Source organism: Oncorhynchus masou, chromosome 5, assembly GCF_036934945.1.
Source record: "Oncorhynchus masou masou isolate Uvic2021 chromosome 5, UVic_Omas_1.1, whole genome shotgun sequence".
NCBI lineage: Eukaryota > Metazoa > Chordata > Actinopteri > Salmoniformes > Salmonidae > Oncorhynchus > Oncorhynchus masou.
In genome coordinates this window covers 17807910-17822607 of record NC_088216.1, presented here as the reverse complement: position 1 = coordinate 17822607, position 14698 = coordinate 17807910, and the positions used below count along the sequence as shown (strand labels likewise).

At 43.4% G+C, this 14698-nt stretch overlaps 1 protein-coding gene across 1 annotated transcript in view; it reads right to left on the bottom strand.

Moving 5' to 3' along the window:
- Positions 1–5072: 5072 nt before the first annotated feature.
- Positions 5073–14698, bottom strand: part of mxi1 (max interactor 1, dimerization protein) — a 37394-nt gene continuing 27768 nt past the window's right edge. Inside the window, 4 exon segments of the mRNA XM_064962004.1 lie at positions 5073–9478; positions 9783–9891; positions 9894–9986; positions 13144–13258. Of these exon segments, the coding sequence (XP_064818076.1) occupies positions 9294–9478; positions 9783–9891; positions 9894–9986; positions 13144–13258 (502 nt within the window). The 3' untranslated portion in view covers positions 5073–9293.

Below are 14698 nucleotides of genomic sequence, written 5' to 3'. Positions count from 1 at the left end.
GCTCAGCAAGGAAGAAGCCACTGCTCCAAAACCACCATAAAAAAGACAGACTATGGTTTTCAACTGCACATGGGGACAAAGATCAAACTTTTTGGAGAAATGTCCTCTTGTCTGATGAAGCAAAAATAGAACCGTTTGGCCATAATGACCATTGTTATGTTTGGAGGAAAAAGGGGGAGGCTTGCAAGCCAAAGAACACCCTCCCAACCGTGAAGCACGGGGGTGGCAGCATCATGTTGTGGGGGTGCTTTGCTGCAGGAGGGACTGGTGCACTTCACAAAATAGATGGCATCATGAGGGTAGAAAATGATGTGGATATATTGAAGCAACATCTCAAGACATCAGTCAGGTAGTTAAAGCTTGGTCTCAAATGGGTCTTCCAAATGGACAATGACCCCAAGCATACTTCCAAAGATGTGGCAAAATGGTTTAAGGACAACAAAGTCAAGGTGTTGGGGTGGCCACCACAAAATTTGTGGGCAGAACTGAAAGCGTGTGTGTGAGAAAGGAGGCATACAAACCTGACTCAGTTACACCAGCTCTGTCAGGAGGAATGGGCCAAAATTCACCCAACTTATTGTGGGAAGCTTGTGGAAGGCTACCCGAAACGTTTGACCCAAGGTAAACAATTTATAGACAATGCTACCAAATACTAATTGAGTGTATGTAAACTTCTGACCCACTGGGAATGTGATGAAAGAAATCAAAGCTGAAATAAATCATTCTCTCTACTATTATTCTGACATTTCACATTCTTAAAATAAAGTAGTGATCCTAACTGACCGAAGACAGGGAATTTTTACTAGGATTAAATGTCAGGAATTGTGAATAACTGAGTTTAAATGTATTTGGCTGAGGTGTATGTAAACTTCAGACTTCACCTGTATGTACATACAGCTTCCTGGCCCGACCTATAGGGAATAAAGCGACAGATCGTAACAGCAGCAGCGTATGTGACGAGTAAAAACAGTTCCTGCAAAAAAAGGGTCAATGCCAATAGTCCTGGTAGCTATTTGGTGAACTATCTAAGAGCCGTATGGCTTGGGGCAGATATTACTACTGATAGGAACACATGATCCATATAGGTAGGGCCAGGAAGTTTTTTGGGTCCCAGTGAGGCAGCCAGAGGAGGATTCCAGGACCTCGGCCGACAACATAGAGGTTTATGTTTATGGCACAGCCACCATATATTCACCATATGCGTATCAGAAGACAAAATATCCCTTTTTAAAGAATTATGCCCAGCTGAAAGGAACATCTGAATTTGTTATTTTATGGTTCAGCTCTTCTTGGGAGGTTTGGGTCTTCCTAGCCATGTTTCACAAGATGTGACCACTTCAATATGGTGTAGTAGACGTGCATCATGTTCATGTGGTTTGTTCATGTGGTTTGTGTTGCCTTCTAACCCTCCCCACAAGCCATGTGAACCTCATGGCACAAGTGGCTGAACTAAATCTCTAGCTAGCTACTCTATAATATAAAGTGAATGAAAGTACATGGAGTGCATACATTTGAGGGATATTATGATATACACTACATGACCAAAAGTATGTGAACACCTGCTCGTCGAACATCTCATTCCAAAATCATGGGCATTAATATGGTGTTAGTACCCCCTTTGCTCTATAACAGCCTCCACTCTTCTGGGAAGGCTTTCCACTAGATGTTGGAACATTGCTGCGGGGACTTGCTCCCATTCAGCCACAAGAGCATTAGTGAGGTCGAGCACTGATGTTGGGCGATTAGGCCTGGCTCGCAGTCGGTGTTCCAATTCATCCCAAGGTATTCGATGGGGTTGAGGTCAGGGCTCTGTGCAGGCCAGTCAAGTTCTTCCACACCGATCTCAACAAACCATTTCTGTGTGGACATCGCTTTGTGCACGGGGGCATTGTCATGCTGAAACAGGAAAGGGCCTTCTCCAAACTATTTCCACAACATTGGAAGCACAGAATCGTCTAGAATGTCTTTGTATTCTGTAGCGTTAAGATTTCCCTTCATTGGAATTTCAGAGCCTGAACCATGAAAAACCTCCCCAGACCATTATTTCTCCTCTACCAAATTTTACAGTTGGCACTATGCATTCGGGCAGGTAACGTTCTCCTGGCATCTGCCAAACCCAGATTAGTTCGTTGGACTGCCAGGTGGTGAAGTGTGGTGATTCATTACTCCAGAGAACGCGTTTCCACTGCTCCAGAGTCTATTGGCGGCGAGCTTTACACCTAGGTGCCGACGCTTGGCATTGTGCGTGGTGATCTTAGGCTTGTGTGCGACTGCTCGGCAATGGAAACCCATTTCATTAAGCTTCAGATGAACAGTTCTTGTGCTGATGTTGCTTCCAGATGCAGTTTGGAACTTGGTAGTGAGTGTTGTAACTGAGTACAGGCTATTTTTACGTGCTACATGGTTCAGCACTTGGTGGTCCCGTTCTGTGAGCTTGTGTGGCCTACCACTTCGTGACTGAGCCAATGCTGTGCCTAGGTTTTCCACTTTCCACAAGAACAGCACTTACAGTAGACCAGGGCAACACTAGCAAGGCAGAAATTTGTCAAAATGACTTGTTGGAAAGGTGGCATCATGTGACGGTGCCACGTTGAAATTAAATGAGCTCTTCAGTAAGGCCATTCTACTGACAATGTTTGTCTATGGAGATTGCATGACTGTGTGCTCAATTTTATACACCTATTAGCAACGGGTGTGGCTGAAATAGCCGAATCCACTAATTTGAAGGGGTGCACATACTTTTAAATATACACTACTGTTCAAAGGTTTGGCCACTTAGAAATGTCCTTGTTTTCCATGAAAATATACATGAAATGAGTTGCAAATATAAATATATAAATATAGTTAAGACTTCGACAAGGTTATAAATAATTTTAATTGAAATAATAATTGTGTCCTTAAACTTTGCTTTTGTCAAAGAATCCTCCATTTGCAGCAATTACAGCCTTGCAGACCTTTGGCATTCTAGTTGTCAAGTTGTTGAGGTAATCTGAAGAGATTCCACCCCATGCTTCCTGAAGCACCTCCCACAAGTTGGATTGGCTTGATGGGCACTTCTTACGTACCATGTGGTCAAGCTGCTCCCACAACAGCTCAATAGGGTTGAGATCCGGTGACTGTGCTGGCCACTCCCTTATAGACAGAATACCAGCTGACTGCTTCTTCCCTAAATAGTTCTTGCATAGTTTGGTGCTGTGCTTTGGGTCATTGTCCTGTTGTAGGAGGAAATGGTCTCCAATTAAGCACCGCCCACAGGGTATGTATGACATGGCGTTGCAAAATGGAGTGATAGCCTTCCTTCTTTTACCCTGTACAAATCTCCCACTTTACCACTACCAAAGCTTCCCCAGACCATCACATTGCCTCCACCATGTTTGACAGATGGCGTCAAGCACTCCTTCAGCATCTTTTCATTTTTTCTGTGTCTCACGAATGTTCTTCCTTGTGATCCGAAACCTCAACCTTAGATTAGTCTGTCCATAACACTTTATTCCAATCTTCCTCTGTCCAGTGTCTGTGTTCTTTTTCCCATCTTAATCTTTTATTTTTGTTGGCCAGTCTGAGATATGGCTTTTTCTTTGCAACCTCGAAGGCCAGCATCCCGGAGTCACCTCTTCACTGTTGACGTTGAGACTGGTGTTTTGCGGGTACTATTTAATGAAGCTGCCAGTTGAGGACTGTTTCTAAAACTAGATACTCTAATGTACTTGTCTTCTTGCTCAGTTGTGCACCGGGGCCTCCCATTCCTCTTTCTATTCTGGTTAGAGCCCGTTTGCTCTGTTCTGTGAAGGGAGTAATACACAGGTTTGTATGAGATCTTCAATTTCTCGCATGGAATAGCCTTCATTTATCAGAACAAGAATAGACTGACGAGTTTCAGAAAAAAGTTATTTGTTTCTGGTCATTTTGAGCCTGTAATCGAACCTACAAATGCTGATGCTCCAGATACTCAACTAGTCTAAAGAAGGACAGTTTAATTGCTTCTTTAAATCAGAACAACAGTTTTCAGCTGTGCTAACATAATTGCAAAGGGGCTTTCCAATGATCAATTAGACTTTTAAAATGATCATCTTGGATTAGCTAACACAATGTGCCATTGGAACACAGGAGTGATGGTTGCTGATAATGGGCCTCTGAACGCCTATGTAGATATTCCATTTTTTTAAAAATCAGCCATTTCCAGCTACAATAGTCATTTACAACATTAACAATGTCTACACTGTACTTCTGATCAATTTGATGCTATTTTAATAGACAAAAAATTAGCTTTTCTTTCAAAAACAAGGACAATTCTAAGTGACCCCAAACATACATACATACATACATACATACATATATATATATAGCTATACACTTGGGCTCGTTCCAGTCATGCAAAGTCTGTGCATTTCTGCAGAGGTTTATCAGATCTTTACAGTGCCTGGCAAAAGTCTGCATATGATATGTACATACAATATATAAACTAAGATACTGTAATCTGCACAGGGTCTTGTTTACCCAGTTCACCCTTTAAGATACACTGAGTGTACAAAACATTATGAACACCTGCTCTTTCTATGTCATAGACTGACCAGGTGAATCCAGGTGAAAGCTATGATCCATTATTGATGTCACTTGTTAAAGCTACTTCAATCAGTGTAGACGAAGGGGAGGAGACAGGTTGAAGACAAATTTTTAAACCTTGAGACATGGGTTGTGTATGGTGTGTCATTCAGAGGGTGAATGGGCAAGACAAAAGATTTAAGTGCCTTTGAATGTCAAGAACAGCAACACTGCTGAGTTTTTCACGCTCAACAGTTTCCTGTGTGTATCAAGAATTGTCCACATACCACCCAAAGGACAACTAGCCAACTTGACGCAACTGTGGGAAGCATTGGAGTCAACATGGTCCAGCATCCCTGTGGAAAGCATTCGACACCTTGTAGAGTTCATGCCCCGACCAATTGAGGCTTGAATCGCTGACTGACAGGAACCCAACCGACAAGAAGTGTCTGACTTCCTCAAAATGAACGGAGAATGGATTAAAAACAACCTTGAAAATAACAATATAGATAGTAGACAAAGTCAACTAGTTCCGGTTTGAAAATCTTGGTGTTTTATTGTAAGTATTGCATTTTCAAACTTACACAGCGAGAATCATCATCATCAGAGAGCATGTTCTACAAAGGATTGATGGCCACAGAGTTCATCTGAACAACAAGGGGACTATAGTCTCTCCTATAGCCTGGTTAAACCAGACTGAATGCTACGCTAACTCGTATCACAGCATTCAGCCTAGTTTAACCCAGGCTAGGTCTGTCCTGTTTGGAGGTGGGAATAGTTGTATCTACTTTTACCCATTCATTCTGCCTTAACCTGGTTCCCAGATCGGTTTGTGCTGTCTTGACCAGAATGACCACAGGAGTTGGAAAGACAGCACAAACAGATCTGGGTCCCAGGCAATTCGTTCCCCCCTTTCGAGTCATTGTCTATAAGACCAATACCTAGTACACTGGAGTGACATTATTCAGGGTGGAGGTCAATTCCATCTAAATTCCATCCGCAAAATGGAATGTGAATTCAGTTTGGATACCAGGTAAGAAATTCCCATCTTGAACTCAACAGATTGGAACTGAGTTAGAATAGACCCCAAATCTGGATATAACAACATACTGCTAGCCATACACAGCCAAAAGCAGGTATCACTTACAAGGCCGTACGAAGGACACCAGGCAACACACACAAAAGAGAGAGGGTATTGGGGAAAAACACAGTTTTTCATTAAATATGGGCCCTTTTTCTCATAGTGCAGGTTCAAAAAACGACAAACAAAACGCGCTAGAAGATAAAAGTGTAAATGAAGGAGAGTGAAGTAATCTGCCCCCTGTGAAAGAGAAGAGGACACTGTTGGTGTTCTGAGGTCGTTTGGCTTATTTGTTTCTATTGAGAAAGCACCATCGTCAGTGAACCATCCAAATTTGAGGAGATCATGAAATCCCTCAAGATTACACTCTAACTTTACACCTTGAATGATGTCATTCGTTGAAACCATAGGTTTTTGATCTCAATAATATTAATCTGAGGCTTTTTGTAAATGTAAGACACATTTTGTTGACTAAAACCAAATCTAGTAAAGACTACTACTTGTCTTCCTACTAGAGTGTGGAGTTAGTTAGTTAGCCCCCATTTTGTATAGTAGCTGGCTCAGTATTTGCCCATTAGACTCGGCTATTGTAGGCTGAGTCCAAAATCAACCCCTTGACCCTACACCCCCATCCCCTCCTAGCAAATTCTAGGATTATTGGATAGGTGTAAACTGTTAGGACAAAAAATGCACCCAGCCTATCAGAGAAGCAGAAGAAATGACCATACAGCTTAGGGTCAGTTTGGAACTCGACCGTGGATGCATGAGAGGCAAGGCTCAGTACTGGGAGCAGCTTGGGGTCAGTTTGGAACTCGACCGTGGATGCATGAGAGGCAAGGCTCAGTACTGGGAGCAGCTTGGGGTCAGTTTGGAACTCGACCGTGGATGCATGAGAGGCAAGGCTCAGTACTGGGAGCAGCTTGGGGTCAGTTTGGAACTCGACCGTGGATGCATGAGAGGCAAGGCTCAGTACTGGGAGCAGCTTGGGGTCAGTTTGGAACTCGACCATGGATGCATGAGAGGCAAGGCTCAGTACTGGGAGCAGCTTGGGGGCTGATTACATTTCAAGTGTCCGTCTAACAAAACAACATTAGCCTGGTATCCTGACTGACTTCACTACGATTCACCATGGTCTGTTTCCCAAATGGCACCCTTTTCCCTACTTTGTGCTCTACTTTTGACAGAGTCTGGTCAAACGTAGTGCACTACGTAGGGAATAGGGTGCCATTTGGGAAACAACAATTGTTCCACTTTTAAACATTAAATCTTAAAATAAGGGATAAAATCATAAAAAAATAGGGAGAATAATAAGATAAGACAGAAACCAAATAAGTTAACTTTTTTCATTCTGTGTTGGTTCTGTGAGGGATGGAGAAATAGGCTAATAAATATATAAACTTCAAAAACTCAAGGGTCAGGGTGGGATTGTTCTTTCATATGAAGAGATATGTGAATACCGGTGGAAAACCAGACTTTTCAAAGTGCAAGTTGGGCTCGCTTCAGTAACAAGGGCTAAGGATGTACACACACAGTCAATGACATCATCATACACCTTGGTGCTGTCACTTCAGACTCGAGTTCCACCACAGCTCACGAGATACCACCAGTGGAATGCCATATAGGAGTTTTCAAAAGAAAAGTAAGAAACAAACAAGTTTGAATAAATAAGAGTGCCACACAAACTCTGTATTTATGAACAGAAGATGTCCTGGGGTGGCAGCCATTTTGTATAACAGCCATATAGTTGTTGTTCTCTTGTTGTTGTGTCTTGAACTTTAAGTTAAGTACTATGAAGTGGATCTTCTCTTGGGGTTGATGGGGGACAGCTACAGAATGGTAACCTTTGAACGTTTCAACCAGCAAAATGAACAAAGCAATTACTGTCCAATTCATGCCACATGGACGACTGACTGACCGCTTGCCAGTCACACTCTGAGAGAAGTAGAATAAATCTTTTCAAAAATATAATTTAAAATGCACAAAAACACAAGGTCAAAAACAGCAACAGAGGCAATAGGTTTTTTCTATACACAAGTTTTCTAACTTTTTTTTAACACTCCTTTTTTTCATCGTTAATTTATTAAGCTAATTTAATTATGTACAAAAAAAACAAAGCAAGTTGAATGAGCTTTTTTTGGACGGCCACAGGTCTGTTGCCTTGGAAAAGAGAGGGGGAAAAAACAGGAGGTCAAATGGTCGAAATTTAAAAAAAATCATATATTTTTCAAATACTAGAAATGGTTATTGCTTGTTACTGCTGGATAGAGAGAAAGGATGGATGTTGTCTCTATAGTCCAAAGTTCCTTGCTATTCCTTCTTTTTAAATTGTGCCGATTTGTTTCTATAGACAGCTATAAGGTAGGCAGGTGCAGGATAGCTTGTTGTGGTAGCTGCGTTGTTGTAAAAACACATTTGAAGATTGATTTCCACACCGAGCACCGCCCACGTTCCATGGGAATGCATATGATGCATGTTTCTGTTTCTCCTCCATTCGTTTGGATGGAAACGTCCTGTATGACACGGCAGACAAGGATCGTTGGTTGTACAAGCGTTTGAGCTGCGTTGTTGATGGGTTTGTTGTTGCTGTTTCAGGTAGCACCATTTCAAGTGTCTGTTGGATGCAGTGCTGTGGTTGCACAGTGGTAAAAAAAACCCACAAAGACAAGAAATGTAAAATAAAAAGGAACGTCGTTCAAGGGCCAAAATGTGTTGATATGGCAACTAGACTTCTTGACATTCCACAGAGTCTGTGTCCAAATTACCACTTGTTCCCAAATTGGTTTTTAAGTCCAGCAGAACATTGACTTCAGACACGAGACCAGAGCAAACACTCAAACACACAGAACCAAACAAGGTTTTAAAACTCAGAAAACTCATCAGAAAATATTCTAATATATATTAGAAATGTAAGTGCATTTCTGATGCTAAAATATGGGGTTGTTTTTTTTGTTTGATTCTAAAATAACTTAATCAATTGTTTGATTTAAAAAAAGGGGGTCTAATTCCCTTTGATTATGTCTGCAATAAAACCAAGATAATGCTGATCCCAGCATATAAAAATACATCATTTTTTATCTTCAGTTTCAACCATTCATAAAGCCACCCAAGTCAAAATCTAATCTCAAACCATTGCTCTTATTCAGATTCTCAAAATAAAGGTTGGTTCTGTGTTTGGATCAATCTCTGTTCTTCATGTACCCGTTATCGGGACGATACGGGGGGGGGGGGTTGGACCTTCTGCTTGGGACGGAGGGGGGTTGTTCTCGGACTGGGGGTTGAGGTTCAGCAGCGAGTTGGAGCAGAGCGACGGATGGTGCGATGGCGAGGGGTTACAGACAGGAAGTTAGAAGGATGTCAGGGTGCCACTTGAGGGATGCCATGGCGATGGTGTAATCGGCGATGATACATGTAGATGGGTGATATGACGACACACAACAGGGGTGGTGGATGGAGGGGGGAGGCCAAGGTTTTTGCAGGTTGGAGCTGGGGCTGGAGACAACTCTAATTGGCCGGTCAGAGAAGGCGCTGAGTTTGACGAGGACGCTGGATTAACGTTTGCCCTCGTAACCTGCGTCGCTGGCCAGGTTCAGGTGGTTGGTCTTTGGATGTTGATTTAGCCCCCCGAGGTTGCAGATTGGAGCCGGGGGGAGGAGTCTACACCCAACATCTCCTATGAGGAGGATCCGGAGAAGGCTGAGGAGAGTTTGAGGATGCTGCAGCTGGAGTAGCCCTCGTCGCTGGCTAGACTCTGAAGGCTGCTGTGGTCGTCTAGATCGCTGGTGGAGGCCGTAGACACCGAGTCCAGTTCCCCGTGCTCCGAGAACTCTGTAGACTCCACGTCCACCTCAATCTCCTCTGTAGAGGGCGAGAGAGAGAGGGTGAGAGAGAGAGGGAGAGAGAGAGAGAGAGAGAGTAAGAGAGGAGCAGAACGTTGGAATAACACACTTGAAACAAGAGCTCCTTGGAACTAAACAGGAACACTACTAAACTGAGAAGTTTGGTTTGTTTCCACACAGAATCAAGCTTTCTGGTTATCCTAAGAATAGGGTACAAGTGTGCAAAGTCCACATCTCTTTAACTGATGTTCTTATGTGTGTGATACAATGAAATACAGACTGGAATCTGACAAAGATCCCTTTCGGTGGTCACGGTCGCTCACCTTGGTCCGAGTCCGAGTGCTCGGAGGAGCAGAGGGTGGAGCCCACGCTGTCCATGCGTATCCTCTCTCCCTCCCCCGGCCCAGTGCCTCCTACCCCGGCCCCGGTGCCCCCTGCAGCAGGTCCAACTGGCGCTGGAGGTGCCTCTGCTCCCTCTCCAGACTGTCCAGCTGGTTACGGCTCTTACGGTCCGCCTCTTCAAGTTTCTAGAAGAGGGAGAGAAGGGGGAGAGAGAGAGGAAAAGCGAGAGAGAGAGAGGAGAGAGAGAAGAAAGAGAGGAGAGAAGAGAGAGAGAGGAGAGAAGGGAGAGAGAGAGAGGAGAAGTGAGAGAGAAGATAGAAGGGAGAGAGAGAGGAGAGAAGTGAGAGAGAGAGGAGAGAGAAAGAGAGAGAGGAGAGAAGGGAGAGAAGGGAGAGAGAGAGAGAGAAGGGAGAGAGATAGGAGAGAACGGAGAGAGAGAGGAGAGAAGGGAGAGAGAGAGGAGAGAAGGGAGAGAAAGAGGAGAGAAGGGAGAGAGAGAGGAGAGAAGGGAGAGAAAGAGGAGAGAAGGGAGAGAGAGAAGAGAGAAGGGAGAGAAAGAGGAGAGAAGGGAGAGAAAGAGGAGAGAAGGGAGAGAGAGAAGAGAGAAGAGAGAGAGAGAGAGAGGAGAGAAGGGAGAGAAGGGAAAGAGGAGAGAAGGGAGAGAGGAGAGAAGAGAGAGAGCATGTGTTTAGTTATCTTGAACAAACTGGATTTGTATACCTGTTTCCAAAGAGCACCTGCCTCCTCCACCACACCCTCAGAGAGATGACGAGTTGCTATCCTTTGTGTGTTCCTTTATCTATTTAAAAGGATATTTTACCAGGTGTGTTCAAGTTTCTATAGGAGGGAGAGGAGAGAAGAAAGAGACGAGAGAGCATGGTTATGAATAGATTTGAATGTATATATTTTAGCGGGTAAGGTTGATAGAGAAGATATTCTCAGAGGGATAGTGACAGTGGGAGAGGGGGATGGAGGGAGAGATACAGATAGGGAAGTAGACTAAAAATTGGCACGAAGAGAGAGGATGAGAGATAGAGGAGTCAATGAAACCGCCAATCAATTCTCCAAACGCTACAACTCCAATGTCAGACTTTAGTATCCTGTATCCGAACTCTAACCTTTGGAAGGGAAATCACCCAACAGTCCACCACAGAAGTAATGTTCTGTCTTTCCAGACTTGGCGTTGTTTATCTTGTATCAGTGTTTTGTTTACGATGCGTTTATTTACTACTGCTGTTACACAGAGTCACGTCGATACTTGATAAAGACTAGAGCTGACAGTTACAGCACTGAGAGAGAGAGAGAGAGAGAGGGGGTAGAGAGAGAGAGATGAGACAAAGAGAGAGAGAGAGAGATGAGACAAAGAGAGAGAAAGAGAGAGAGAGAGAGATGAGACAAAGAGAGAGAGAGAGGGGTGAGAGTGAAAGAGAGGGAGGGGTGAGAGTGAAAGAGAGAGAGAGAGAGAGAGAGAGAGGGGGAAGAGAGAAAGAGCGAACGAGAGACATGCAACAACAATGCGACCCTTCATTCCATGTTTCTGTGTCATTGTCAGGGTCAATGTTATTGATCTTCATTCCCATGTTAACCTCATTCAGGTGTCTGTCAGTAGTGGGTAAGCTGCACTGGCCATAGATTCAGAACAAACAACATGTTTCTCATTAAGAGCCCAATGTTCCCTCTCATTTTTTTCCGGCAGTGAGAGAATTTCAGGTCGGCTGAGCGCAAACTTGAACGTTGTGAAAATTCTGAAAATTCTGTGCAACTTCCAGTGCGCGTTTACTGTGAACACTGAGGCTGTACCCGCTTTAAGTTACAGTTTTAACAGTGACCAGGTAGACGACTGTGGCTATTTGATCATAATGTAGGACTACCAGAGTGGCCTAACATAAACAAATATGGAGAATATTTATCACGTTACATTTAAACATGGAAATGGCTGTTCTATCGTTCAGCCTACAGTAACAGACAATGTGTGGTGTTCAATGTAGACCTACATTCCAGGAGACTTTGAGAAACACATGCTGGGCTTGACATGAACCTGCTTATCCTGAAGGAGTTGTTGTTTGATGCAAGAAGCCACTTTCCAAAATAAAATGAATGATTATTTCCATACCATTATCACAGAGAATCAGACAAAGGTGCTACCCTCTGCCTATGGCTACTTAGCTTATTCAAGACCGTCTGAAAATAAACAACTGCCATAAAAAAGCTCTTTACCCGACTCGCGTTCAAACATGCCAAGAAATGTACACGCTTTGTTCTCTTGTAGGAAGCAATCACTGCCACGTTGCTGACTACAAATGATCTATAACTGGGCTAACAACTCACTAACTAGCAAAGAATGTGAACAAATGGGCACACGTGGCTACATGCAGCTCTGGCTTTGATTTCAAAACAAGAGCATAACGATCGCAGCCGCTCATGCTGTAAAACAGTCCAGTTCAAAGTGAATGGCACAAAACCATATTTGAAAATGGTCTATTTGCATATAGGCCTATTGAAGCTCTGATTGGTTATGGCGCACCGGACTGTGTAGAGTACCGGACTGTGTAGAGTCGTGCTGTCACGCCCTGACCATAGAGAGACTTTTTATTCTCTATTTTGGTTAGGGCGGGGTGTGACTAGGGTGGGTAATCTAGGTTGTTTTATTTCTATGTTGGCCTGGTATGGTTCCCAATCAGAGGCAGCTGTTTACCATTGTCTCTGATTGGGGATCATATTTAGGCAGCCATTTCCCCACTGTGTTTTATGGGATCTTGTTTATGTGTAGTTGCCTGTGAGCACTTCATAGCTTCACGTATCGTTTGCTTTTTCACGAATAAAAAGATGTGGAACCCATATCACGCTGCGCCTTGGTCCGAATGTTATTTCGACGATCGTGACACGTGCCTGGCAGTGCAATTGAAATCCGACGCGCTCTGCGCACGACACAGTCTCTTGCACAGTTTGTTTTGTTTCGGTATGTTGTGTTGAAAGGGGCTAATAATGACTGCTCTGATACGATCACAATTCCCACAGTGAAGGGAAACGTCGATAGAGTTAACTGACGGGGAAACTCGGCTCAGAGGGAACATTGGTTACTACTCAAATGTGTTGTTGGAGTTTAAATAGTAAAGCTTCATAACTCAAATAAATCAATGGAAAATGTCAAATATTTGTCATACATATTTAAAGCATTTGGAGAGCTGTTTTAGACTTCAACAGGTCATACGTGTGTGTGCTTTAGACTTGAACAGGTCACAAGTGTGTGTGTTTTACACTTGAACAGGTCATAAGTATGTATGTGTTTTTTAGACATGAACGGGTCACAAGTATGCATGTGTGTCTGTGCGGTATAGTTACCTTAATATGTGATTTGGCTTTGTTGAGCAGCCCCAGGGTAGTGTGGCGGTTACAGTCTTTTCCCAGAGGGATGAGGGCCTTCAACCTCTCCAAACACAGACGCAGGTGGGCTCTCCTGGAAGAGAGGAACACACAGAGAGAGAGAGAGAGAGAGGGGGGGGGGGGTTAAAAACATAATATTGAAGGATTCAGGAGCCAGATAACAAGACAACACATAGGTCCAGATGATACTGAGAGAGAGAGAGAGAAAGAGAGAAATAGACAGACAGACAGACAGACAGACAGACAGAGGTGTAATGGTGTTTCCTGCACCCTACTCAGTTTTACTTCCCCCCTCCGTGGCTGACCATGTGACCTGACTAATAAAATGTAAATGAAATTGTCTGAGCCCACATTACACCACAACACGCACAATCTCAAATGACACAGAGAGGTGTAATGGCATTTCCTGCACCCCATCCCACTACAGTTCTCCCTCTCTGGCTCATTATAATCATAGCTAGCTAGACTACATTACTGAAGGTAGGACAGTATACCTAGGTAATGGCTGAGTAGAGAGGTAGAGAGAGATCACTGAGGGTGTAACAAAATAACATTTAGGCTGCTGTGAAGGGTTATTTTAGCTAACCTAGGGCATTAGGCTGTAGTGAAGGGTTATTTTACCTAACCTAGGGCATTAGGCTGTAGTGAAGGGTTATTTTACCTAACCTAGGGCATTAGGCTGTAGTGAAGGGTTATTTTAGTTAACCTAGGGCATTAGGCTGTAGTGAAGGGTTATTTTAGTTAACCTAGGGCATTAGGCTGTAGTGAAGGATTATTTTAGTTAACCTAGGGCATTAGGCTGTAGTGAAGGGTTATTTTAGCTAACCTAGGGCATTAGGCTGTAGTGAAGGGTTATTTTAGCTAACCTAGAGTATTAGGCTGCAGTGAAGAGGTATTTTAGCTAATCTAGAGCATTAGGCTGTAGTTATTTTAGAACCTAGGGCGGCTATTTTAGCTAACCTAGGGGCATTAACCTAGGGCATTAGGCTGTAGTGAAGGGTTATTTTAGTTAGTATAGTGAAGAGGTATTTTAGCTAACCTAGGGCATTAGACTGTAGCTAAGGGTAGTGAAGAGGTATTTTAGCTAACCTAGGGCATTAGGCTGTAGTGAAGAGGTATTTTAGCTAACCTAGGGCATTAGGCTATAGTGAAGAGGTATTTTAGCTAACCTAGGGCATTAGGCTATAGTGAAGAGGTATTTTAGCTAACCTAGGGCATTAGGCTATAGTGAAGAGGTATTTTAGCTAACCTAGGGCATTAGGCTATAGTGAAGAGGTATTTTAGCTAACCTAGGGCATTAGGCTATAGTGAAGAGGTATTTTAGCTAACCTAGGGCATTAGGCTATAGTGAAGAGGTATTTTAGCTAACCTAGGGCATTAGGCTATAGTGAAGAGGTATTTTAGCTAACCTAGGGCATTAGGCTATAGTGAAGAGGTATTTTAGCTAACCTAGGGCATTAGGCTATAGTGAAGAGGTATTTTAGCTAACCTAGGGCATTAGGCTATAGTGAAG